This window comes from Eretmochelys imbricata, chromosome 16 (genome assembly GCF_965152235.1).
Source record: "Eretmochelys imbricata isolate rEreImb1 chromosome 16, rEreImb1.hap1, whole genome shotgun sequence".
NCBI lineage: Eukaryota > Metazoa > Chordata > Testudines > Cheloniidae > Eretmochelys > Eretmochelys imbricata.
The window spans coordinates 16854679-16881911 of NC_135587.1; the positions used below are offsets into that span (position 1 = coordinate 16854679).

General features: G+C 43.2%; 1 protein-coding gene across 4 annotated transcripts in view; it reads left to right on the top strand.

The window, feature by feature from the left end:
• The window catches only part of NUP214 (nucleoporin 214), a 77914-nt gene that overhangs the window by 17737 nt on the left and 32944 nt on the right, over positions 1-27233 (top strand). For 3 of the 4 annotated variants that reach the window (XM_077836282.1, XM_077836284.1, XM_077836286.1), the window contains 12 exons: positions 365-540; positions 1715-1806; positions 2416-2505; positions 3118-3267; positions 3535-3693; positions 11167-11270; positions 11831-12013; positions 12721-12806; positions 12915-12998; positions 15818-16063; positions 17177-17338; positions 19463-19571. In XM_077836282.1, the coding sequence (XP_077692408.1) occupies positions 365-540; positions 1715-1806; positions 2416-2505; positions 3118-3267; positions 3535-3693; positions 11167-11270; positions 11831-12013; positions 12721-12806; positions 12915-12998; positions 15818-16063; positions 17177-17338; positions 19463-19571 (1641 nt within the window). The remainder of the gene's footprint in view (positions 1-364; positions 541-1714; positions 1807-2415; positions 2506-3117; positions 3268-3534; positions 3694-11166; positions 11271-11830; positions 12014-12720; positions 12807-12914; positions 12999-15817; positions 16064-17176; positions 17339-19462; positions 19572-27233) is intronic. The other variant, XM_077836283.1, reaches the window with a different exon arrangement.

Here is a 27233-nt window from a genome sequence, read left to right on the forward strand (position 1 = left end):
ACCTTCTCAGAATAGATTGTCTGGGTTACACATGCCTCTTCAATCCAACATTCTGGGTCGAGGTGTAAAAGCCCCCATTCGGTGACTGTCCCTGAGTCCACTTTGTCCTTTCACCAATTTTCCATCCTCTGAAAACACCACCTGCTCCTTCTGCTATTCAGTCTCATCCATATTCCCTGAATGGCTTCTTCCCATCTTCACTCCCAGCTAGAACCGTACTTGGTATCTGGATATTGAGTCCCAGTACTGATTCAGAAAGTTGAAAAACTGTCTCCTCTTTAGATGTTAATGCTTTATTTTGGGTATATAAGAGTAAGTTATGTCCAGTTCTGGGTGCTGAAATATTTGCCCTTTTGTCTTTCAGGTTCACTGCCATAGACACATCTGCTTCTGCTGGCAGCAGCAGTCACAACAGCTCCACGATGTTTTCATTCTCCACTACCTCCAAACCTATTCCTGGAGGGCCCCTAAGCCAGTCCACACCACTGTCAGCTTCACCTGCCACCCCAATGAAGGCATCCACTCCTGTGTCTGCAACAAGTATGACATTGAGGCTAAGGCTAGATTCTTTTTTTTGCAAATTTCTATCTTACCAGGTATAAAGTGAGCATGAGAGGTTTTCTCTGTGCTGCTTTCAGCTAGTGCAGATTGGGAGACTTCAGGAACCAAAGCCCATCTTTAAACTGCAAACTATATAGTGCAATGAGCATAATACTGGAACTGGAAGGGTTTCCCCTTTGCCCCTCATTCCCCACAGGGATAACTATTCATTGTCTCAAGTAACCTATTTAGCTTCTTAGAGACTAACAAATTTATTTGAGCATAAGCTTTCATAAGCTACAGCTCACTTCATCGAATGCATTCAGTACTCCTTTTCTTTTTGCGGATACAGACTAACACGGCTGCTACTCTAAAACCTATTTAGCTTCGTATCTTCACCTAGAAGCTGTTGCGCCTTCAGTGGACTAATTCAGCTCATTATATTGCCAAAATGTGTTTGCTCTGCTGCAGTGACTTAATGCATTACCTTCCATCTCTAATGGCCAGAGTTCAAACTGATCACAAATGAAATCAAACTAAATCTCATCCTGTTAACAAGTTAATGTTATTCCATTTCTCATATTATCATGTGATTAGCTGTCTCTGGCAGGAGTTGTCCAGGATTGAAATTGCCAGGGTGGTAGAGATCAGACTTGAAAAGTAGTAAACTCCGTCTAGCATTGGACGAAGGGATGCCACATGTTAATACTGAGCAGTAGTATTAGCAGAACTCTTGCAGTTGGGAAGGAGGAATTCTTGAGGAGCACCTACCTGATCTATAGCCAGTCTAGCCACTGGTCTCACTTTCATGAGAGTCAAAGTTCATCCAAACTACTCCCACAAATAAAAAGTGTGGGTGGAATTTGGGGAACATGCTTGCCAGACTGGAACCTGTTCTTCAGTTCCAAGTCATCTGTCCTGTGTCTGAGGTCTGGGAGCAAGGGTAGTGGATTAGGCTTGTAGAACCTTGCTGACTTGATGTAGATTGATGCGTCATTTTAGGGGGGTGGACTTGTTGAAATGCGCTGTTAGGGTTTGCGCTGTTAGGGTTTGTACCTTTCCTTCTAGTCATCAGAATGTCCCCAACAGTGGGCATGTCCCATCTCCAATGATCAACCTGTTTTTAGAGAACTATATGTGTTTGTCTATAGTTATTTTTCTCTTTAAATTCTAGTGGCGCGGCCTGCTCAGAATGTGCCTGCAGCATCTAATCTACTGAAGACAGCCAGAATCACCCCTCCTACAACAAAATCAAGCTCTATTCAGGTTAAGAGAACTTGAGCAGATTATGCAGGAGCTGAGAAATTTCACTGACCTGTGATTTACTTTAGTCGTGGACTGATTTAATGCTGTTAGGTCAAGGGACCAGTGAACTGAGATCTAAGTCTCAAACTATCAAAATTAGAATGATATGCTATGTAATTTTGGGAAGCTGGAGCTCTGACATGGTTTGGAGTCTGATGTAATAAACAGAGCTATAACTAATGCTTTGTGCTGTGTGGAAATGTGGAATCACATCTTTTTATCAGCAGAAAGATGTAATTCCTTGAAAATTCTGAGCTGCTTTGACTATTTAACAATATTAGAAAATATAGTGAAAGGGATAACTCCAAGCGGTGCATAAAGATTTAGCCATGATTTCCAACAGCTTTAATATGTTCAGTGTGGTTAAATCTCCGCAGCGTTGTTTGAACGCTTAAATATAATTTTTAGTTTATTGTTTAGGTGAACATTTGTGCTTGTGAGAGTTGTTCCATAGGACAGTTTATGCATCTTAAATTACTTCATGCACAAACTATTTCTAGCAGCAGATGTTGGTTGGTAATAAAGATTTTCATTTTGATAAGTTTACATTCTCAACACCTGGCTTTCTAGGGAAGGTCAGCATTGTCCAGCGCCGGGTTAGAAAAACAGGTCCATCAGTGGAAGGATTCGGACCCTGTCATAGCAGGAATCAGAGAGGAGGTGAGATTTTCAAGGATTTTTGTCTTCCAACTTCTAAAAATATCACTGTACAGGCGTGTGGTCATCTGTCACTCTTTCATATTCCATTAGTGTCCTTCATTACTTAAGCATCAGAGGGGTAGCCGTGTTAGTCTGGATCTGTAAAAGCGGCAAAGAGTCCTGTGGCACCTTATAGACTGACAGACGTATTGGAGCATAAGTTTTTGTGGGTGAATACCCACTTCATGCATGCTGCATCCAACGAAGTGGGCATTCACCCAAGAAAGCTTATGCTCCAATATGTCTGTTAGTCTATAAGGTGCAGCAGGACTCTTTGCTGCCTCTTCAGTACTTAGTTACCATGGGAGATCTTTCCATTATACTCTGAACCACTTCTTTAAACACTGTCACCCCTGTTTGGTTGCTTAAGCTGCTAGTATTAAATTTATGTTGGGAATATAGGGCTCTCTTCCTTGGGTTGGAAGGGAATGCAAGAGACCTGCCTTTATTGTCTGTAAATTATCGTGCATTCATGACTGTATAAATATATTAGCCAGCCCCAGAGCAGTAACATTTGTTCCAGAAGCAGTCATGTCACAATGGTTGAACTTTCTTTACCCTCTGGCTCTGTAGATTGCCCATTTCCAAAAGGAGATGGAAGAGCTGAAGGTCCGAACTTCTAATGCCTGTTTCCAAGTCGGCACTGCTGAGGAGATGAAGAAGCTGCGGACAGAGTCTCATGACCTTCACACCTTTCTCTTGGAGATTAAAGAGACAACAGAGGTAAGTAGCACACCAGAACTTCTCCCAAATGTTTATGCATTGGTTGAGACCTTCAAGGCTAGCATTTGGGGGTAGACGTCTTTGCTTAACCTGTTAAGTGTTGAACTATATAGCTGAGATGTCTGGATGTGCTGCTTCAGTGTGCGTGGGCATACCCAGTTGTTCCTGAAAGTAAACACTTTTGCTGAAACGCACATGGGTACTGATGCGAACGGCACCGTTAAGGTCTTTCGTTGAGATCTGGCTCATCTCTTCATCTGTTCACAGTCCCTACATGGAGATATCAGCATTCTGAAGACGACCCTGCTGGAGGGCTTTGCTGGGGTGGAAGATGCTAGAGAACAGAACGAGAGAAATCATAACTTGGGATATTTACATCTGCTGTATAAGAAACCATTGGACCCCAAAAGTGAAGCACAACTTCAGGTATAAAGGCTGCTCACTAATTTTAAACTGGAGTTTTAAAATGAAATGCGACTAATTGAAGCTTGAATGTAGGTTGCCCAGAAGCTTTGCCCTGCCACACTCACATTGCTTCAGCACAGTGTAACAGTATGATTTAATAGTGTCTCAAAGTACTCAACAATCTCAAAGTACTTTGCAGACATTACACCCCTAACACTGCTATGTATTGTCCCCATTTTAGATTGGGGGGAACCAGAGACCTGCAGAAGTGAAGTGACCTGCCCAAGATCAGAGTCAGTGGCAGAGCTGCAAATAGAGCTCCTGACTCCCAGTACCCTAGTCTAACCAATAATGGTTACTTAAGTGAATTTTTTTGGCAAGTGCCAGTTAATTTTTTTTTTTAGCACTTCATAAAACCTTTTCAGAATAATTTTTATCTTTAGCAAATGCTTTGCGGAGCAATTTGATGATTTATAATGGCTTACAATATTGTGGTTAATTTCATGGATGGCAGAGCATAAAACTACATGGTGTTCTAAATGCCTGATTGCAATGGAAAATTTCCCAAAATACTCAAAAGGCTTTGAAAGAGATAAAAGAAACCAGGATAAAGTACATCTCCCCCCCAGGCAATTTCCTAAAGTATCTCTGGGAGATTTTACTGTATAAAGTTTATGTATCATTGTGGGCCATGGGGAATGGTGACCACAGCTGTCCAGCAACTAAAAACTGTGTGTGTGTGGGGGGGTGGGGGGATGATTAGGTAAATTCATTCCGATTGTAGCACTGCTAGAGAGATACTGCCACCTGGAGAGGCTAGCATATACTGGTTTAAACTGGATTATCCAGAGGTGAAAGGACTTTTGCATAAATAGCCTGAGGTTTAAATTGACTCAGGGCCTGCTTTCTGATCCAGCAAATGGATAGAACCTCCTCTCCAAGGTGGGCTGGGAAGGGCTGCAAGGATTTTCCTATGAAGGTACCGTAAGACTGATAGGTGACCTCTGATGAGCTTTCTAGCATGCATATAGGAACTTTGTAGTTTTCAGTAATGCTTTCATTGTAAGAATAATTATGCTCGCTTAGAAAGAGCGGTGTGGTAATTTATAACGGGGAGCAGTTAAGCTGTTCATAGCCTTTGGAGAGAAAGCAAAGTGCAGATGCAGGCCTCTCTGTGCAGTCTGGCTTGCTGGGGAACTCGGTGATCAGGGAACTGCTCAGCTTGAAAAAACCCCAGTTGGGAGAGGGAGCGACGCATGTCTCCACGCAAGAGGTGTGATGGCTTATAGCTGGAAGCCTAAGAGTGGTGCCCTTACTGGGCCATGGAGGGGGAATACAGGTACAGTTGCCCTGAACTATGACAAGTACATCAGGGAAAGTAAAATAAGTGTGCGCTATAATTGTGATACTTATCCAGTTCTTGGTTCCCTATAGACAAAGCATGCTCATCTCAGGGAGTGTAACTAGGCAGTTGAGGGTACCTTTTTGTGTTATAGTAATTTTAAAATGGTTTTGTGCTACTAAAAATTAATGGTATGGCAGTTAATGTCACATCAGAGTGCGCCACTTGGCATGCAATTTCAGATTTCTATTACAGGGAAAATATCTACCTTCCTAATTCACAGTATTGCATGTTTGTATGTAGTCCTTATATAAAGAGAGATATTTTGTTTTTGGTATAGTGTTCATTGCTGACATGGGGCCTGTTGGAATCCCATCCAGGACCAGGAAAAGAAAATGTTCTATACATATATTTATTCATATATTGCTGTATTGAAAAGAATAGCCACTTTCTCCTTCAGATTTTACTAAAATTCCCTTGGGTGCTGTAGATTTTCATGGTCCAACTTGCCTTGTTTCTCCATTTTGCAAAGTAGCATGTGTGACTTTAAAGGTATGACAACCTGGTTTTAAGAGCTGACTGCACAGACCTTGAAAAAAGAACATGGGGAAGGATGGCAGAAGGGGAAAGAAGCAGGAAAATTGAGACAGGAGTAAGGACAGAGGATTTTCAGCTAAACTCTCTGAAAGAGAGTGTGCCTCCCATCTTCGTGATACTTTTTGTTTGTGAAAATTTGCTTAGTGCTATTCTCACATCTCCTGGGTGCAGAATGTTAGCATAAGAATATTCACTTGACCAACTTCTTATACGAGCTTTTAGCAGAGTTTTAAAGATCATGGGGTTTCTTTGATGTTTGAACACATCAACTCGCTCACCTGAGAGCTGTTGCTACATTAGTGCTCATAGTTACAAGACGGAGGAGTTGTGCTTTTCAGGGTATGTGTACGCTACGAAATTAGGTCAATTTTATAGAAGTCAATTTTTAGAAAGTGATTTTATACAGTCGATTGTGTATGTCCCCGCTAAGCGCAATAGGTCGGCGGAGTGTCCTCAATACAGCAGCTAGCATCAACTCACGGAGTGGTGCACTGTGGGTAGCTATCACACAGTTCCCGCTGCCCATTGGAATTCTGGGTTAAGCTCCCAATGTCTGATGGGGCAAAAACATTGTCGCAGGTGGTTTTGGGTACATACCGTCAGTCTCCCCTCTCGCTCCTTGAAAGCAACGACAAACAATCATGTTGCGCCTTTATTTCCTGGGTTACCCATGCAGACGCCATAGCACGGCAAGCATGGAGCCCGCTCATCTCAGCGCTGCTGTTGTGAGCATTGTAAACACCTCACACATTATCCTGCAATATGTTCAGTACCTGGCTAGGAGACACCAGCACGAAGACGATTGTGAGGAGGACATGGACACAGATGTTCCTGAAAGCATAGGCTGTGGCAATTTGGGACATCGTGGTGGCAGTGGGGCTGCCTGATACAGTGGAATGCCGATTCTGGGCCCGGCAAACAAGCACAGAATGGTGGGACCGCATACTGTTGCAGGTCTGGAATGATTCCCAGTGGCTGCAAAACTTTCGCATGAGTAAGGCCACTTTCATGGAACTTCTTGAGTTGCTTTCCCCTGCCCTGAAGTGCAGGAATACTAGGATGAGACCTGCCCTGACAGTTGAGAAGCAAGTGGCGATAGCCCTGTGGAAGCTTGCAACACCTGACTGCTACAGGTCAGTCAGGAATCAGTTTGAAGTGGGCAAATCTACCGGGGGGGCTGCTGTGATCCAAGTAGCCAAGGCAATCGGAGACCTTCTGCTAGCAAGGGTATTGACTCTGGGAAATGTGCAGGTCATAGTGGATGGCTTTGCTGCAATGGAATTCCCTAGCTGTGGTGGGGCAATAGATGGAACGCATATCCCTATCTTGGCACTGGATCACCTTGCCAACCAGTACATAAACCACAAGGGGTACTTCTTAATGGTGCTGCAAGCACTGGTGGATCACAAGGGACATTTCACTGACTTCAACATGAGGTGGCCGGGGAAAGGTGCATGACGCTCGCATCTTTAGCAACTCGGGACTGTTTGAACAGCTGCAAGAAGGGACTTACTTCCCAGACCAGAAAATTACCGTTGAAGATGTTGAAATGCCTATAGTTTTTCTTGGGGACCCAGCTTACCCCTTGCTCCCAAGGCTCATGAAGCCGTACACAGTAGTAAGGAACAGTTCAACTATAGGCTGAGCAAGTGCAGAATGGTGGTAGAATGTGCCTTCGGATGTTTAAAAGCTCGCTGGTGCGGTTTGCTGACTAGGTTAGACCTCAGTGCAACCAATATTCCCATTGTTATTGCTGCTTGCTTTGTGCTCCATAATATCTGTGAGAGTAATGGGGAGACGTTTATGGCGAGGTTGAGGCAAATGGCCTGGCGGCCAGTTTTGAACAGCCAGACCCCAGGGCAATTAGAAGAGCACAGCTAGGCGCGCTGCGCATCAGAGAGGCTTTGAAAAACAGTTTCATGACTGGCCAGGCTACAGTGTGACAGTTGTGTGTTTTTCTCCTCAATGCAAAACTGCCCCCTTTGTTGAATTTACTTCCCTGTAAGCCAATCCCCCTTCCACCACAGCTGGCAAAGGAAATAAAGTCCCTATTGTTTTGAATCCATGCAGTCTTTCGGGAGATCACTGACAAGGTTGCCCAGTTGGGGTGGGGGGGAGGGAAGGACAAGGCCACATTGCTTATTGTAGCCACACTACAAATCAAAGCTGTTTGAATCACAGCCTTCTATTGCTTGGGCTATCCTCTGGAGTGGAGTGGCTGTGTACCCGGAGGGGGCTCTCCCCCAACCCCCCGCATTCTTGGGCGTCTGGGTGAGGAGGATATGGAATTTGGCGAGGAAAGCAGGCAGTTATACAATGGATGCAGTGGCAGACTGTGATCTTGTATGCTCACTGTATGCTTTCCTGACCTCTGCCACCGAATGCCTCCATGCGTTCAGCTGTGCCCTATCAGTGCGGGAGGACTGCATGAGCTTGGAAAACGTCATCACGAGTATTTTTTTTTTCGCCTTCTAATCTGCAATAACCTCAGGGATGGAGTTGATATGGGGAGCATAGAAACATTTGCACCTGCAGGGGGGATAAAAAGGGAGAGTAAAATTTAAGAAAATACATTTCTGAGAACAAAAGGGAGACTTTCACAGTGAATCAAGCAATTCACAGCAGACAGCACGTGTGTTTTAGGTACAAGGTTGCATTTTGCCTTTTATATTGAGTGCCTGCCGGTATGGTGACACATCACACACGGCTGGGCAACAGAATTTGGTTTCCAGGCTGCCATGGTAAGCCAAAGGGTACGCGGGGTTGGCTTCTTCTGCCTTCATAACATGTAGGAATGGTTTCAAATTGAAGCACCCTCCTTTCCCATAGGAAGCAATGCCAGTTGGGTTTGCTGTTTAAAAGGAGGGGCTGTGGTTTTGGGTTGGATGTGCAGCACACCCTTCCCCCCACTGTGTGGCTGTTCTCCAGGATGATTCCTTTTAGCCAAGCGCAAACAGCCCAACATGAGCGGGTCCTTTTACTGTTCCCTTACAAAAATTCCCTTATTTCAACCAGGTGACCATGAATGATATCACTCTCCTGAGGCTGACACAGAAAGATAAAGACCGAATGTTGCTTGAATGCAACCAAAACCCAGGACCATTTGCTGCCATGCTTTGTGCTGCAGTGATTCCAGACTACTTGCTACTGACTTGGCGTGGTAAAGTGTCCTACCATGGAGGACGAAATAAGGCAGCCCTCCCCAGAAACCTTCTGCAAAGGCTTTCAGAGTACCTCCAGGAGAGCTTCATGGAGATGTCCCTGGAGGATTCCCGCTCCATCCCCAGACATGTTAATAGACTTTTCCAGTAGCTGTACTGGCCACGAATGCATCCCAATTCTTCAGGGCAAATCAAACATTAAACACAATTGCTTTTAACCCCTGTAGTGTAGTTACAAATGTGCACTCACCAGAGGTGCCTTCTGCTCCGTCAGGGTCCGGGAACCCGCCTTGGGAGGGTATTGGCTCCAGGGTGATGAAAAGGTCCTGGCTGCCGGGGAGAACGGATTCTCCTCTTGCCTGCTGCGCATTCTCATTCTCTTCCTCCTCTTCCTCCTCTACAAAATCCTCCTCCGTGTTGCGTGAGACTCCCCCCTTGTAGGTGTCCACGGACAGTGGTGGGGCACTGGTAGGGTTCCTCCCCCTAGAATGGCATGCAGCTGATCATAGAAGTGGCATCTGTGGGGCTCTGACCCAGAGCAACCATTTGTCTCCGTTATCTTATAGTAGGCTTGCCTGAGCTCCTTAACTTTCACGCGGCACTGGTGTGTCCCTGGTGTAGCCTCTCTCCACCATGCCCTATGTGATTTTGGCATAAATTAGCATTTCTTCTTTTTGATCGGAGTTCTGCCTGCACAAATTCTTTTCCCCATACAGCAATCAGATCCAGTGTCTCCCCTTGGCTCCATGCTGGAGCTCGTTTGTGATTCTGGGACTGCATGGTCACCTGTGCTGCTGACCGCACAGGAAATGAAATTCAGAAGTTCCCGGGGCTTTTCCTGTGTACCTGGCTAGTGCATCAGAGTTGAAAGTGTTGTCCAGAGCGGTCACATTGGAGCACTCTGGGATAACTCCCGGAAGCCAATACTGTCGAATTGCACAATGCTGCATCTGCACTACGCCAAATTCAACCCAAGAAGGTCAATTTTTAGCACTACTTCCCTCGTCGGGGAGGAGTACAGCCGTCGATTTTAAGAGCCCTTTAAGTTGACGGAACAGATTTGGTTGTGTAGCTGCATTGCTTATAAAATTGACCTAACGCGGCTAAATTCGACCTAACCTCGTAGCGTAGACCAGGGCCCAGTGTATAACCCTGGGTCAGCAGCAGAGCTGGACTCGGTTTCATGTTGACCTGGTCTGTCTTACTAGAGCCTTGTGTTAATCTTAAAAACAGTTACAATGAAATCCTGTCACAGGCATAGATTTTGGCATCCCATCTCATTTTGATATTTATATTTAAATGGGCACTCTTGAAATCAGTAAAACTAAACTTCCCATTGCATGCACCTCCACTGTACAAAGGCAGAGTTCTACTAGGCATTTTCATGCTGTGGCATGTGAGAAGGATGAAGGCAGGGCGAAGGATAGTTTTACATTTGGTGCACTGGACTGGGACTAGATATGTCTGGGTTCTGTTGTCAGATACACTAATGAACTCTGTGGCCTTGGGCAAGTCACTTTAATATACCATGTGCCTCAGTGCTTTATCTGTAATGTGAAGATAGTGGGTGTTGGGAGGAGAGGTTCTTAAGTGCTTGGGAAGAGCTCAGATCCTTGAGTGACTGGGGAGGGGCCACATGAGTACCTAGATAACAGAACTTGAAGTTTTTGATCACTTTGCTGGTTTCTAAAGGTAATGTAAACTAGGGACAAGCACATCATCAGTAGGAAATGGCTCTAGAAAAATCAGGTTTGATCTGTGTAATACTTAGCATTTGTAACACACTTCATCTTGAACGCTTTGCACTGGTAGAAAGCAGGAAGCTGAGGTACAGAAGTTGGCTTGCTCAAGGGCAGACAGTAAGCTAGTGACAGATTTGATTAGTAAAACAGAGTTCCACTGTATAGGGTTGTGCCATTCTGATTTAGATTTTCTAGATGTGAACATGTAAGAGTGTCCTGCATGACTTCTATTTTGGTTCTTTTACAGGGTCTTTAATTTACTTCACTGGATTTGAGATTCCCATAGAGCAGTGGTTCCCAAACTTGTTCCGCCGCTTGTGCCGAGAAAGCCTTGGACGGGACGGAACGGTTTGTTTACCTGCTGCGTCCGCAGGTTTGGCCGATCGCAGCTCCCAGTGGCCGCAGTTCGCTGCTCCAGGCCAATGGGAGCTGCTGGAAGCGGCACGGGCCGAGGGACTTACTGGCTGCCACTTCCAGAAGCTCCCATTGGCCTGGAGCAGTGAACCGCGGCCACTGGGAGCCACGATCGGCCGAACCTGCGGACGTGGCAGGTAAACAAACTGCCAGGGGCTTTCCCTGCACAAGTGGCAGAACAAGTTTGGGAACCGCTGCCGTAGAGAATTGAAAGATGACATTTTTTTCTCTTTGGTAGGAAATTAGACGCTTACACCAGTATGTGAAGTTTGCTGTTCAGGATGTGAATGATGTTCTGGATTTGGAGTGGGACCGGCATCTGGAACAGAAAAAAACCCAAAAGTAAGTGAGTGAAATTGGAATAGAAAACTAGTCGGTGTCTAAGGAGCATACTAATGAATTAGGAATAGGACATTAATAAATAGACAAAAGGCATTTTATGATTACCACTCCAAAACTTTTTCAAAGAGTTTGTGAACAACATTTGACTGAGCCATTTTTGCCTGTATTTAAAAGTTCAGACTGCGGACTATTTAATTGTGACTGACTTTGCTAGATGCTTTCCAGCAAATTCTCTACATGCTGTAAATTCCACTTTCCGAAATGCCTGTAAAATAGGCTTTGTATGCACTAAACATATCCAGGGGAGACTGGTAATGAAGCCCTTTTGTTGAACAAGTACCTACATGTTAAATTAATAAACTTGCAGTGTACTACAAAGAGAAATACACAACTGACCTGTGCTGCCTTGATATTCAAACCAAAATGTGGTTTGGGGGCTGAAGTCGTCTGAAGTCAGTAGATGAAATAAACCAGTTTTCTGTGTATGTATGCACATGCACTTGCAGCTAGGTGTCTAATGGTCTTCTCATCTTTTCCTGTTTGTTTTTTCTTGTTTCCAGGCGCCTGATTGTTCCTGAGCGAGAGACTTTGTTTAACACACTTGCTAATAATCGTGAAATAATTAATCAGCAGAGGAAGAGGCTGAATCACCTGGTGGACAGCCTGCAGCAGCTCCGCTTATATAATCAGACTTCTCAATGGAATATGCCCAGTGACACGTCTTCTCTTAGCAGTTCTCAAAGGTATGTGTAATATTTGGAGGTTGTAGCAAGAAGTGTATTGAGTTAAGTCTATTCCCAATAGTAATGTATGAAAAGGCATGTCCAAAACAGACTTAATAATCATGCTTTGTAGATATAATTAAGTGTAGAGATGTCGGGGAGAGGGGGGGAATCCTGAAAAATGAGCACTGGCTGTAAATATGCAAATTCTGCTCACCAGTAACACAGGTGCTCCTCAAATAGGCGTGAAAATTAATTCTGTTGTGTTTTGCGATAGCTTGGTTTAATATATCAGTGTGTCTATGAAAGATGGGCTCTCACAGAAATGAAAACACTGTGAAAGTGTAGCCTCAAAAATGATCTACCATTGTCATGTCTCATGAGGACTATAATAGAATTTTAATTTAGGACAAGAGGGAATTTATTAGCCATTTGATTTTTTTCCATAAGTAACTTAAGGTCTTGATGCATGCATTTAAATATTGCAACACCTAAAGAGGTTCTGGTGGCATTGAACAATGGCTGTTGTAAAGCAGTGTCATTGAGGCATATGCAGATAGACAATCCTGTGTCCTTTAGCCCTTCCAGGTGAGTTGGGCATCAAATTATGGTGTTTCCACATGAGCCTGTGGTTCCTTCATTCCCATACAGCTGCTTATGTGGGGCAGATATATGGCTATTCCTCTTGCAGGACCTGTCTTTTGTTTCACCGCTCTGTCTTGTTTCAGCTTTGACAGTGACCTTGAGAGCCTGCGCAGTGCCTTAGTGAAAACTACCTTGGAATCGTATGCCAAGCCTCTGCCAAAAGCACCTGGTAACTCATTGTTCTGTTTTTTTTTCCCCACCTGCACATTCTAAAAATGACTTTTAACTGAATCTCCATGGTTTCTATAGACTAGTGATTTTTTTCTCCATTTTGCAGCTAAATTGTCCCCAGTTAAACAGGCACAGCTGAGGAATTTCCTAGCCAAGAGGAAGACTCCACCTGTGAGATCCACTGCTCCAGGTAAACCCTTGATACATTAGGAATCTGAAACATGCAAGCCTTCCCACAGAACTTGTTAATATGCTGCCTTATCTGTAGAAGGAAACATTGCTACCGTAGCCCCTGTATTCCTCACTTCCCCAAATAATGTGCTTCTGTGGAACTAGTTCTAGCTAGAAGTTTCCTTTCCCCACTCAGACTAGACTAATGAATATCTCTTTTATTGGCTTGTCCTCAAAGTTGGCCGCCTTATTTTCAGTAACAATAGTGCCATTTGCTAAACAGTTAAGAAAAGGAATCTAAATAGCAAATGGAGGCAAAGTTAAAGGGAATCCCTAATTCTTAACTGTTTTCTTCATAGTAGTGTTGGTTATTTCTGTGTAATGCATCTACAATGCTAAAATACAAAAGCTTTTATAAGCCCTTTCACAAAAATGCAGAGTAAAACTAGTTGTGAACCATGATCACTCAAAATACTAAATATTTAAAAGTTATTTAAGTTTGACTAAATTCTAAATCACTCTTTATGGCTGAGTGAGTTATTTCCAGCACCTGGGAGCTCCAGTCATGGACCAGGACCCCTTTGTGCTAGGTGCTGTACAAATACAAACCAAAAAGGTGATCCTTGCTCTGAAGAGCTTACAAAAAAGGCAGTGGTTCTCAAACTTTTGTGCTGGTGACCCCTTTCACATAGCAAGCCTCTGAGTGTGACTCTCCCCAAATAAATTAAAAACACTTTTTTTATATATTTAACACCATTATAAATGCTGGAGGCAAAGCAGGGTTTGGGGTGGAAGCTGACAGCTCACAACCCCCCCAAGTAATAACCTTGGGACCCCCTGAGGGGTCCCGACCCCCAGTTTGAGAACCCCTGATCTAAGGCATGGGAAGAGCATCATTAAACTTTGTATTGTACATATGTATATGCAACCCCCCCACACACACACAAACACACACTATAGCTTTTGTTCATGAGACAGATTTAAGATGAGTGTCTAGTCTCTTAATCTCAGTGAGCCTTCCAGTCTGAAATCCAGGTTCAGGATTGTTTTAAAATAGGACAGTTTAAAACTAAATGCCTCTTTTCTTCATGTTCTCTAGTTTAATCAAAGTATGTGGCACTCATTTCAGAATCAAACACCAGTAGCTCTTGTTCTGAAGTAGTTATTCAGTATAAGTCTTGCATATTCAATCACAAAGAACCATTTCTTTACAATAACAGCAGAGAACAATTTGTCATTAAAATCTTGAGGTGGAGGCAGTCAAAGGGTTGCAGGAAGCAGTGGTCTGATAGCAAGTTCCTGCCTCTTTCCTTCCCTCACACTAGACCTACAGTACTAAGAACCATAAGTATTGTACTTCATTGTTAGTCTCAGGTTTGTCAAGGAGATAACAATGTAGCTTGTGAGACTGATATAGATGTGACTGATGAATAACTGTTTTACAATAGTTTCTACATGAGACTGGGAGGAATGATGTGAGGTTGAAGCTTATCATGTGATTAACAAGAAACCTTTAAACTAAATTTTATCTTAAGAATGGTTCTCAGTATCTTAAAGTGTGGAGACACTTGCAGACTCCGTGTTTTGATAACCTGCTGCTCTTTATGCCATTTTTGAAAGTATTGTCTTGGCAGCACAGAACTTCCAGAAATAGTGCAACACTGCAGCTTATCATACACACAGACATCACAGTTACTACAGTTGGCCTTTCCAGTATTTCAGTGTCAGTCTCATTGCTCCTACGACCCTCCCACTGCCATCTCCATACCTGCATTGCATTTCAGCAGCCAAAACGCTGTCTCGCTGCACACATGACTGGGGAATTTCAAGCTGCAATTTGGACTGAAACCTGAATCTCGGGATCACAAACAGCTCCTGCACTTCAACATTTTGGAAACTAGGGTTTTCTCTTGCTTTATCATGAACACTTTGAGAGTTCCAAAGAACTCTTGGCCCACTCATTACCCCACCAGGTGTCACATCACTTGGTGAACATCAAACGCTGAATGCCACTGTGAAAAAAAGTTTTTTTTCAGTAAATGTAACAAATATGGAGATTGAGATGAGTCCTAATTTGCATATTAACAGATCAGTTTCAAGTGTGACCTTCAGATCTGTCAGGGCAATAGGGGCAGCCACTAAAAATAAAGGTTTCCATCTGTTATAACCACAGTGGGTGGCTTTTTGGATGGGTGGCTCCTATGACTCAGAACAATGGTTCTTATGGCATTGGGAAGCCTTGGAATGTCACGTGCTCCAATGTAGTTTTTGAATCAGTCTCAATATCCCAATATTTGGGGGTTGTTGGCACCCAGGCTCCTAAGAGAAGAACCCCAACGGCCCTGTGTGCCTTGGAAGTGTATCAGCGGTTCATATTAGACCATGTGAGTTAACAGCATTTATGGGGTCCCTGATGCCATTGTACGAAAAGAGTCTTCAGAGTCTCTCCATTATTTGAGACACTTTTGAACCCCTTTCATTTTTGTTCCTATGGCCAAAAAATGTCCATTGACAATGACCGCACTGGTAACTTTCAAACATGTAATGTTTCTCATATTATTCATGGAAGAAATAAATCTCTCCCAATTAGTTATAAGAATATAACAAAGCAGCCGTTATTTTTAAATTTGAAAGGATCAGGAGATTGCATGTTACCGTAATGTAATGCCTGGCCACACAGCATGTGGTGCCAGAGTTGAGAAGTTAGCTTCTGCACTTAAGTTAAAATGAGACAGTTAAAAAGTTTTATAAACATGGTGTTTCTATCCTAGCCATTGAGATTAAATAGCACCCTCATTGGCTTTGGATGACAAAATAATGTGGCTCTTCCCATTGCAGCCAGTCTCTCCCGATCAGCCTTCTTGTCTCTGAGGTATTATGAAGATTTGGATGAAGTCAGCTCAACGTCCTCCATTTCCCAGTCACTGGAGAATGACGATTCACAGGTTGTAGAGCAGGAAGAGGAAGCTGCTCCAGTCCAAGTCCCCCGACATGCTCCTGTAGTCCGTACTCCCTCTATTCAGCCTGGTCTAATGGCACAGTCTCCACCATTTGGTAAACCTCATCTCACAATGGGCACTTTAAGTGAGTAGATTTTGGAACTGCATTCCCCTTCTTGTTTGTGACCTTGTTGATGTGTTTAATCTCTACACTGCTTGTCATAACTTCAGTTCTAGGTGAAATGATTTTGTGGTGTCTGTCTTCATGTTGCCAAATCTCCAAGAGCAATGAACAGTACAGAATTATAGCCCCCTTGAACTCAGGCCACTAGTGTTGAAGTAACATTGGAAACTTTGTGCTTTTCCTATAGCCTGGGCCATTTAGATCAAGACTGAGAAATTCAACTAAGATTATCTTATCTATTGGCTAGAGGACAGGAGGGAAAGTCAAGACGCCTGCCTTTGCCACTAATGTGTGACTTTGGGCAAGTTACTTGACCTTCTTGTGCCTCAGGTTCCACAACAATAAAAAGGGATGAACCTTTTTGAGCCATAAATATGAAATCTTACATGGGAGATGGCCCTGCGGCTCAAATGTGCATATTGAGGGCCTCAGTTTGTAGCTTTGTGTCTAACTTCCGCTTTCAACTGGTGTAGCCAGGTTTAACACTTGGCATCCCAGTGTTTGACAGTAAGGTGACTACTGATGTGTGTTCGGTTTCTCTCCACACCCAGAAGAGTTGTGCTCGCTTCTGTAGGGATCCTCTTAGTGATCAAGCAAGATGTCAGTAGACATGACTATAAGGACAGACTGAGAAACAGCCACCCAATATGTCCATGCTTTTATGTGACTGCCTACGTCTGGTAGCTGATTGAGAAGGTGTTTTTTCAGCAGATGACATTCTGATTGATTGATTGTTAAGGTTTATTAAGGAATTAATGTAGGAACTGGGTTATCTTTTTCCAAAGGGAGTAAGATTAAGGGTTGGCAATTTGACCCACCCTGCATGCTGAAAAGATAGCTGATTAGGACTCCACCGCTTGCAGTTCATTAGAAGTTATGGGAAAGTGAACATTGCTAGATTTGATGAATTGCTAGTTGCTTGACTGTTGTAAATTAGTCTTGTCTGACTATATGAGGATGCAGTGGGAACAGGTATATAGTGTATCGCTTTTAAAGAGTCAGTACATTCTAGTAGGGGCTTTTGAGTCTCCCTTGTTCATGGGAGTTCAATGAACTGTATCTTTTTTTTTTTAGTGCCTACATCTTCAAGCAGAATCGTTCCACAAGGGGCAGATAGCACAATGCTTGCAACAAAGACTGTGAAACATGGGGCCCCTGCGCCCACTGTCACCGTCCCAGCACCACAAGCAGCTGCTGCAGCAGCATTGAGAAGACAGATGGCTAGCCAGACTCCAGGTAAAACTAATGTTAACTGACTAAACTCTGGGCATTTCTACACATGTGTGGTGTTTTTATTTATGTAGTGAGTGCATTTAATAGACTTTTAATGCCTTTGAGGGTAAGAAACCATTGACCTTGGCGTGAGCCAAGTCTGATACATACAGGATCTGTATATTATTCCCCACACAACGCTGCCAGTGGTCTCTTCTCTCTTATTTGAACTCTCAGAAAAAAATGCCTGAAGAATCAACATCCAGGGCTACTTAATATTCATTTTAATCTATGCAGAAACACAGGAGTTGATGACTATATATCAGGGGTGGCCAACCTGTGGCTCCAGAGCCACATGTGGCTCTTCAGAAGTTAATATGTGCCTCCTTGTATAGGCATAGACTCTGGGGTTGGAGCTACAGGTGCCAACTTTCCAGTGTGCCGGGGGGTGCTCACTGCTCAACCCCTGGCTCTGCCACAGGCTTTGCGCCCGCTCCACCCCTTCCCAGGCCCTCCCCGAGCCTGCTGTGTCCTCCTCCTCCTCCCACCAGAGCCTCCTGCACTCCATGACACAGCCGTTTGGGAAGTACGGGGAGGCGCTGATTGGCAGGGCTGCCAGTGGGCAGGGGGTGTGGAAAGCTGATGACGTATTACTGTGGTTCTTTGGCAATGTACATTGGTAAATTCTGGCTCCTTCTCAGGTGCAGGTTGGCCACGCCTGCTATATATCTTCAAAAACTAACATTACGATCGTCTGATATACATAAGCCCCGAGGAATTCCTGATAGTTGACTATTGCACAACTGAAATAATAATCAATCTATATGTAAAAATCCTCCATGATTAATGAAAGGTAAAAGGAAAAGATGTTGCCCATTCTAATAGTTGTTCACCATGTTAGTTACATTAAAAGATCTATATTTTAGAACAGTTTAATATTAATATTAAAGGAACACTTTAGGTTCAGGTAGGTTAGTCCTTAGATCTGGCTGTGGGGTTTTAAAAGACCTTAATAGAAAAATCTCCATATATGAGGGGGTTTTTTTGTTTTTGTTTTTGTTTTTTGTTTTTTTTTTGCTTGGACTTACACATCCCTTGTAGCACCCAATCATTGCAGGAAATAATAAAATTCAGCTACATACAAAAAGGAAACTGACTAGTCTGTCTTGCTTGTCCATGGTGAATGGAACTGCAAAAAGTAGATGGACAGCATGAATACTGGAAAAGTAAATTAGGCATTTAAAATTCTTTTTTTATTAATCTTAGAAGTTTAATAAGGGACGGGGGGAAAAAGGGCAAGGTAAGAGATTTGTGTTAAGTATGACTTACTCTCTATAAATCTCTCAATGCAAAATACGGTAATTCCAAATATTACAGAATCCAGTAAACTGGATTGTATTATGTAAATTAGAGTAATACAAAGTAATCTAACTAATTTACGATAAGTAATTCTGCACAGTAATTACAGTCTAAATTTATAGTAAAGTTTATATGACATTGCCAGCACAAACTGACACACAAAATTACTTTTAATACCTAGGACTAATATTTGAACATACTCACGTTTTGCACATACACAAACACAGAGCATGCATTTATGTGGCCAAAATAGCAATCATGCACACTCAATAGGTATTTCTATATTTGCCATTCTTTTACAGTATAATTGTGGCACCTTAATATAGACTTTTATTCTCCACTGAAAGATTTTTTGGCGGGGAGGGGATGAGAGCAAGGAAAGGGATATGATCATAATCGCAGTTCCAAGAATAAAATGGCCAGAATGCTGAATTGCAATCAGGAGATCTGTCAAGTATTGATACCAGTTATCACACCAGTTATTAATGTCCTCCATGCATAGTTGTCAAAAATTCTCTATATATCATAGATGTGCTCTCATAAATCACAAGTTTTCTAATCCGCAGTAAATTACTCATATCAGATTTGAGCCAAATTCGTGGTTTCTGCTGATTTGAATAGATCAGGAGTTCCCTTGTAGCTAGTGTACTGCAGATTCCCTCCCTGTCCTCCCAAGTGTACATAGGTGGTGGTCTAGTTAAGAAGCTACTCTTCTGGATACTTGTATAATCCACGTGCAATGGAATATTTCAGCTAATTGGTGGGATTCATCTCTGTTCACTCTTAAAGCAGTGAGCACCTCCTTGACTGAATCAACTCTAAAGAACGTCCCTCAGGTGGTGAACGTGCGAGAACTGAAGAACAATGCCTCAGCGCCTGCTGTTTCTGCGGTAATAGGGTGCGTGCCTTTCTCTACATTCTAATATATTCCTTTAATTAGCCCTTGCAATAAGGTTCATCTGCCAGTAGGGGGCAGTATTACTGTTTCATATAATCTGAACCTGTTGAAGTGGAAGTGTTTTGCGGAGTAATGCAGGAAAGAACAGCTGCTCCTTGCTGTTTTGTTAGCACACAGGTCTTGCTGGGGAAAGGTGGTGGGTACTGTGCTCCCCGAGTTGTTCAAGGACATGCTACATGATTTGCCTAAACAGGAAATTTCCAGTGTCTGGTTTAGACTCCTGATAATCTAGGCTAGTGGATCAGTATTAAATTCGTTATTCATTATTAGGTTGTATGTAAATATAAAATATGTTGGTACATCCCCTTTCTGTTATGGTTCTAGATCCTATGTTTTGCTAATGCAAACTCTGGATCCTATTACCTCAGTGGCGAGCTTGAAACTTTGCTATATGGTCCCCACTTCCCAGTTACTAGTATTTTTGCGTGTATCCTCTACTTTTGAGTGGGGAAAATGCACCCATCTGCAACTCACTGAGTGTCGGTGTATTTGAGCTGTCCAGCTGCTCTCCTGTTTATTCCCTCTGCCATAGAAAACATCTGCTCTGTAGTTTACTTCTCTAATGCCATGCCCCTGGGTCCCTGCACTGAAGGATTAAGTTTATACTCCAGCTTCTCTGGTAACTTGCATTGTTAGAATTTCTTCATAGTATAAAACCCTTGATATATCAAGGATTAAATATGAATTTGGGGCAGAGATCCCCAGAAATATATCCAGATGCTAGGCTGTCTTGCTCAACAGAAACCCACGAATATGTGCTCACTGTTTAATTTACAATTTATCAAGCAGTTCTGACTTCCCTGTGAGTTTAACTGAAACTGTTGGCCTTCCCATACTCCACAGCCAGCTGCCAACTCAGGTCATTCCAGGGATTTCTCTCTTCTCACCAGGCAGTGCTGCCAGCCAGAAAACTAATTCTTTTCTCTGTCGGTAATGACCTTGAAATCTTGTTTTGTTTTCTGTGATGGTTTAAACCAAGAGAAATGAATGATTTTTTTTAAAAGTGAGGGAGGAGAGATTTCCACTGAAAAGTATTAGAGGAGTTAAGGATTATGCTGTCTTCCTACCATGATAAAAAAAGAAAAAAGAAAAGAAAAAAGGTATTACAAAAAGAGATAAATTCACCATTTGCTTCCAGTGTAAATTGTCTGGAATTGCAAATGCTTTATCCTAGACAATGGTGTGCATTGGACATGCGCCTCTTGGAACTATTTCAGTTTGCCACTTCTGGATTTCATGTATTTTGTATTCCTCTTTTTGATGGAGAAGGGAAAGCAGTATTATTTTGAAGTAGCTTATCAGAATGCCTTGGAAAAGGTGTTTTCTAATGGTGAGCATCAGTTGTTGCTTACCCCTGGGAGTCCAGCTTTGAGGGTCTATGCTTGGAGAAGGTTCAGAAGTTCCTTAGTATTTCATTTTCCCTAAAAGCAACTACCTTCCTCTGAGACAGTACTTTCTTGAAGAGCTGTAGACCAAATAACGGTGCCCAGAACTCCTGCCAAAAGCCAAATTGGGATGAGCCTGTGGAAGTGATCTCTACAGGGTTTGTTTGTTACATGTTCTGTGCCAAAAAATTAAAAATTCTGCACACAATATTGCAAAATTCTGCATATTTTATTTGTCAAAACAACACATTATAATCTCACCAGTTTCAATTATTATTTTGGGTAACTTATTTCAAAATACCTGTCAGCAAAATACCTGTAACAATACAGACAACAAAAAAGATTCAGGAAATGTTTTTTGACAAATAGATTCCTTACTAGGCATATTATTGCTCAGAGTTCTGTATTAATTCATTTAAACTACAATACAGAACCATATTTCCTGCACCCATCAGACGCAGTGCAAAGGCTTGGGGGAGTCAGGGGTAATGGAGGAGCTGAGGGAGAGGGAAGTAATTTCTGGGAAGGAGCCTGGGTGTGAACTTGGAGGGTTGTTGGGTATGGGTGGGAAAAATATGGAACAGTTTTTTCGGGGGGGTGGGGAGGGATTGTTAAGTGAGCTTCCCCCACGCAGACCCTGGCTGACCCCTAGCCTCTCCCATTCAGTCAGGCACATCTGCCCCGTCCCCATGTGTCCTTGCACCCGTGTCCACGTGTCCCTCCACCCCCACTCAGACACCCACTCTCTGGCCCCCATATGTCCCTGCATCCCCTCCCCCTGTCCCTAAGTGTCTCTGTGCCCCCATTCAGCTGTGTCCCTTCCCCATGTAGCCCTGCACCCCCTCCCCCCGTCCTTATGTGTCTGTGTCCCCACTCAGCCATCCCCTTCCCCCATGTGACTTTGCACCTCCTCCCCCATCCCCATGTGGCCCTGCAGCTTCTTCCCACCGTGGCCTTATGCCTCCACTCCTGTTCTGGCCTCCCCCACCAGCCCTTATGAACCCCCGTCTGACCCCGAGCAGCCCCACGCTGTCTATCTCCTGACCTGACCCGACAGGCATTGTGAAGAAGGCACTGCAGGCTGTTTCTCTTCCCTCGCTGGCTGGGAGTGGCTGCTGTGTTCTAGCGCCACAGTGCCCTCTGGTGGGGAAAAGGCAGAATTGCAGCAACTTTCCAGACAAAGTTATTTTCTGCTGAGGCTGGCCAGGAGCGGCTAATCTGTTCTAGCGCCATAGCGCCCTCTTGTGCGCAAAAGATGGAATGGCAGCAACTTTCCGGCAGAAGCTATTTTCTGCAACAACAACAAAATTAAAAATGTGTGGCACATTAATTATGCACGTGTGCAGTGGTGCAGAATTCCCCCAGGAGTGAAACTATATCTAAACTATATTGCCTCAATGATAAGCTCACTCACCGTTATGCAGCCTTGTTAGAAATGCTGTATCCAAAATGAACAATCGATGCACATCTTGGATGAGTGTTAACTTGAACTCTATGATATAACTATTTTAGCTTCAAATAGTTTTAGACTTGCAGTATCTATCTGTATCTATAATTTATGGGGTGCCATATACCTTTATATTTCAAAGGCTTTTAGAGCCTTATTGTATAACTGACCTCATAAAAGTGTACCATCTAAAAAAAAATCTACCAAATAGAACCCATGGTAGCCAGTCACATTGATTACTAAATAAAGAGCATTCATCCAGCAAAGTTGTTATCAGTTTTTGCTACTTCAGGCTACCTGTTTCTCTCTTGCCACAGCAGCACCTTCTCTGGGTTGTTGAGCTGCAATGATTTCTAGTCATTATCTAGTCAGGTGTTCTGTGGCCTGTAGTTAAACAAGTTGGTGGCTTCAGTCCAGTTGTTAGTGTGTGGTTGATCTCCTCGCCAAAAAAACCAAAGGGCATCTCCACAGTTGGAACCAGACTTTCCTTTGTTAATAGTTTCATCAGAAGAGCTAAGGATTGAAGGAGCTTGAAGACCAAATTTTCCTCTGAGAGGTGACCCCTTCAGAACAATCCTGAAGCATTGTGGGACTGTGTGCGGAAGCTTGCCCCACCTCTGCCTGTATTTACCTGCTCTGTGCTTTACCTTCAATCTGGCACCTTTATAATAAATATCCTATATATCTATTACACTAACATTCATCAGACCAAGCGAGTGTAGCTACACTGAGTGAGTAGAAATCATATTCTAATAAAACATCAATGGCTCACTATCATTTCCCCTTTGGGAAGAACTTTTTTGGCAAATGTTAAGGTCATGAGTTGCACAAAATCATTTACATGGAGATGATACACTTATACCTTTCTCTGATTTTAAAAGTAATTTAAGTTCTTACTGCAAAGAGTAAGTCACTGAAATGTCTTCAGTGATATCCGGATGTAATTTGACAACGGAACAGAGAAATGTACAAATTGAGATGATCTCTCACATAAATCTGTGATTGAAATTGGTTTGGAAAACCTTCGTGAATATAGAAGGTAATAGCTGACAAATCTGATCTGGCTTTTACTTCGACGCATTACGACAGCATTCTGCTCCTGTATGCTGACATTCTGTACTGCTCCGGTAGAAGGAGCAGGAAGGCTGAATCAGTGAGCCTTTTTATTCTCTTAATTTCTTTATATATTATAACAAAGAACATCCAGCACCACACAGTGAGGCTGCATCTTTATCACTAGGTTCTAATTTGTCACCACAAAAGTTCAAGATATAGTTTTGAGCAATAATACACAAGATGTCTGCCTTATACTTGATATGTGCTATGTAACCAGAGTGCCTTCAGTGAGTCAGCATTATCTAGTGGCAGACTTTTATTTGGCGCTCTGTCACTGTGAGACCTTGAGCAAGTTACTAACCCCTCTGCTTCAGTTTTCTCATCTGTGCAGTGGGCACAATATTTTGTGAAGCACTTTGAGACCCTCTGAAAAAAGGTGGTCTGTATATTTTTTTTTTAAGTGGACTTGTTTCATGAAATCATAGCAGATATCTTTAACTTTTTTTAATCTAAAGTATTCTAGGACCTTTAGATTCTTGTTTTATGTTTGCTTTAAATTTAAAGTGTTAGTCTGTAGCTATTTTAACATAAAGTTTAAACAGACCTAGTAAGAGGAGAGGCTTAACGCATTCAGTGAAGTGAGTTCAGGTCATGAGCAGGAGGAGAGAATATGAATGTCCTTGTCGGTAGCAGTCAGAGAAATTGGAGTTTATAAGATGGACTAGATCAGGTGTATAATAGACCTTTGTAATTTGAGAGTTCCATTTGTGTTGCAATATGTGGTTGTGTGTAGCCAATAGGAGGCAGAAGAAGCTAGAAGTGAAAGTTTTTATGGCTGTAGCATAGTGTTTGAATAAGTTAACTGTCCATGTAGCAGAAGTAATCCTGCTTTGCTGATGAAAGTTGGCTTTCACTCGGGGGGGGGTTCATATCTGCACTGGCTTTGGAAATTGTCACTTTTCTTGACCAGCTGATACCAGTGACTGAAAGTGACAAGGGAAAGTGCATTCTCTGGTGCTGCCTGACAGGACGCTTCAAACTACTTTTTGCTCTATTTTGCATCATGATGATAAAAGTTAGTTAAGGGTTTCCAGGACTGATGTGTGTGTATTACATATTTCAGCTTTGGATTCTGCAGACATGGGATCAAAAAAGCCTTCAGCAGCTGAGAACTCTCCCTTGTCTCAAAACTCAGTACCTGACAGTTTTGGGTGTATTATACTTTAGAGTTCTTTTTTTATAAGGGATTTGGGACCAGGAGGGCTCTTAAGAAGCTGAATATTTCAGTCACACCCCGTCACCTGTTGAATCTGCTACCTGTTTACTCTGTAGCCCTTCTCCCCTGCTTTTGTCTCTTCCTTCTGCATTTCTCCTGGAACATCCTCCTATGTTAAATGTGAGTCTAGGGCCCAGCTTCTGTTCAGAGCCCCTGCACAGCCCTTAGTTGAATTTCCATTTGCTTCTAGTATGCAATACTCTGAAACCCTCCAGTGTTGGGAGCACCCCAGACACAAGCGCTTGCCAGGCCATGCAACAATTCAGCTAGAAAGATATCTGCTGCCTGCACTGAGAGCCTCTTTGCCCTCTGCTCCAGCAGGTGGCTTTCAGCCAAGAGACTTCATGCTGAGGGTTTCCCCCAGCAGCACCTCTCTCTGCCGAAGGCCCCCTGCAGAAGCAGAAGGCACAGAGAGGCTCTGAGCCCCGGCAACAGTGGCAGCGTAAGACGCAAACCCATTGATAAGACACAGGTGACCTTTAAGCCTAGTTTAATAGTCTCTTAATTAGGAAAACAAAAAAGGCTGTTGATTAAAGAATTTTCCCAAACACTCGTGGCTCCCCCACTGCCAGTAGAATTGCCACAACTGTTGATTTAGGGGAGAAGGTCCAGAGAACTCTCTTCCTCCCTGTCCCTGTAGAAAGCTGATTTGGGAAGGCGAACTTTAATTGACACATTTGCTATTTAGTAAAACTCCACAGTTCTGTTTCTCTAGCAAGTGACTGTCTCCTCTAGCTGACCATGAAGTGTTTAGAAATCAAGTATTTGAGCTGTGTGTGAATGTTCCAATTCTCTGATTTCTTGGAGAAAGGAATTGTATTTGTATTGCAACTCACATAAGCTAGCTTCGTGTCTCCAAGCATGTCCTGCTTTGTTCCTCCAGCTTGCCTCGGGCATCTGTAGGCCCTGGCAGTCCCTGAAACTCATTCATTTTCTCTCTTGTAACATTGATTATTGTGCGTGGGAGAGAGCAGTGCGATGTACTGCACACAGAGCATTCCTAGAGGAGAACTGCTTTGGGTAGTTCAACAGTAGGAATACAGCTCTGCTGCACCTTCAGGGAACACCGGAATGAAATTATGGGGATGTCTCATCTTCCTGATTTGTATTTCTGAAGAGTCTTTATGCTCTTATTTTGCCAGTCATTGCTCGTTAATACCCCACCTGTAATGAGAAGTGAGATCAAGGGGTTATTGCAAAGGTCTGTGTGTTAGATTCCTGAGTTCTGTTCCCAGTCCTGCCACAGATTTCTTGTGATCTTGGGCAAGCTGCATAACTGTCATGCTTTTATAGTCATCTGTGAAACGTGTGTAATGCTCACTTGCTTCCAGAGGTATGATTAGGCTTAATGTTCAGAAGTGCTTTCAGATCCTGGGATGAAAGAATGCTAGGAGTGTGTTATGACTGTAAGTGGGTCTGAGGTTGAATCCTGCCTTTTCCCATCTTCCCTGCATTCTGTACATAATCTAGTGTGTGTGGAAATGAACTGAACTTAGTGTACACATCTGCTGGAGCTGTGCATTAGTCAAGTGGGCTTTAGATAGGGCTTTTGGCAGGTAAATTGTTTGTGCAAGAGCTTTCAAATTATCACCTATAGGAAACTACCATGGCGTTTCCACCTGGGATCTTGCATATTGTGTTGATGACAAGCAAATAAGTTCTGTTGCCAGTACACTGATTCTGAGTATTGAAATGGCAATCCCCTGTGCTCAATGTATTCGTGACCTGTAGGAATCTTCATGTGTGATATTTACCAAATCTAGCCTTCAGGCATGGTACTGGCTTTTCCCCTTCATTATTGGGTTTCAAATTTTATTGACATTTGGCTCTGGGTGTGCTGATGGTATGTAGAGCTGAAGGTAAAACATCTGTGGAGATATCGGTCACGGTGCACCCTGTACAGGCTGGTTACAGCTCCTTGCATAGCTTGTTCTCATTCAGTTCAGGAATGCGGGGTGCCCTTCCCTGAAGCTTCAGTAGCAGTCTGGTTATAATACATCTGAATGGTTGTCGTTCTGGCGGGTGGGGAGGGAGCGTGTGGGTGGGTGGTGGTCCTGAGAGGGCGCGTGCAGAATGATGATGTCACATCAGACTTAGACATTTGATTCAGTATTAGAAATGCATGACATCACCTTGGCTTGAGATAAAAGGGCTTTGTTCCTGACTGGCAGGCAGACATGGTCTGAATCTTAAGACTAGCTTGTGCCCTGAGGATTGGAGGAGAGCATTCAGGATATAGGGCATTACTGTTACAGTGTAATGCACTGTGTGTAACAGTCTGCAGACAGAGGGATCTGGATGAAAAAGATCCTTGCTAACCAGAGGATCTAAAATAGCTGTCTAGAAGCCGTCTCATTAACGAGTACAGTTATGCTAAATAACCTCAGATGTTGGATGCACTGTGTGGCACAAGACTGAAGTGCCTTTAATCACTTGAT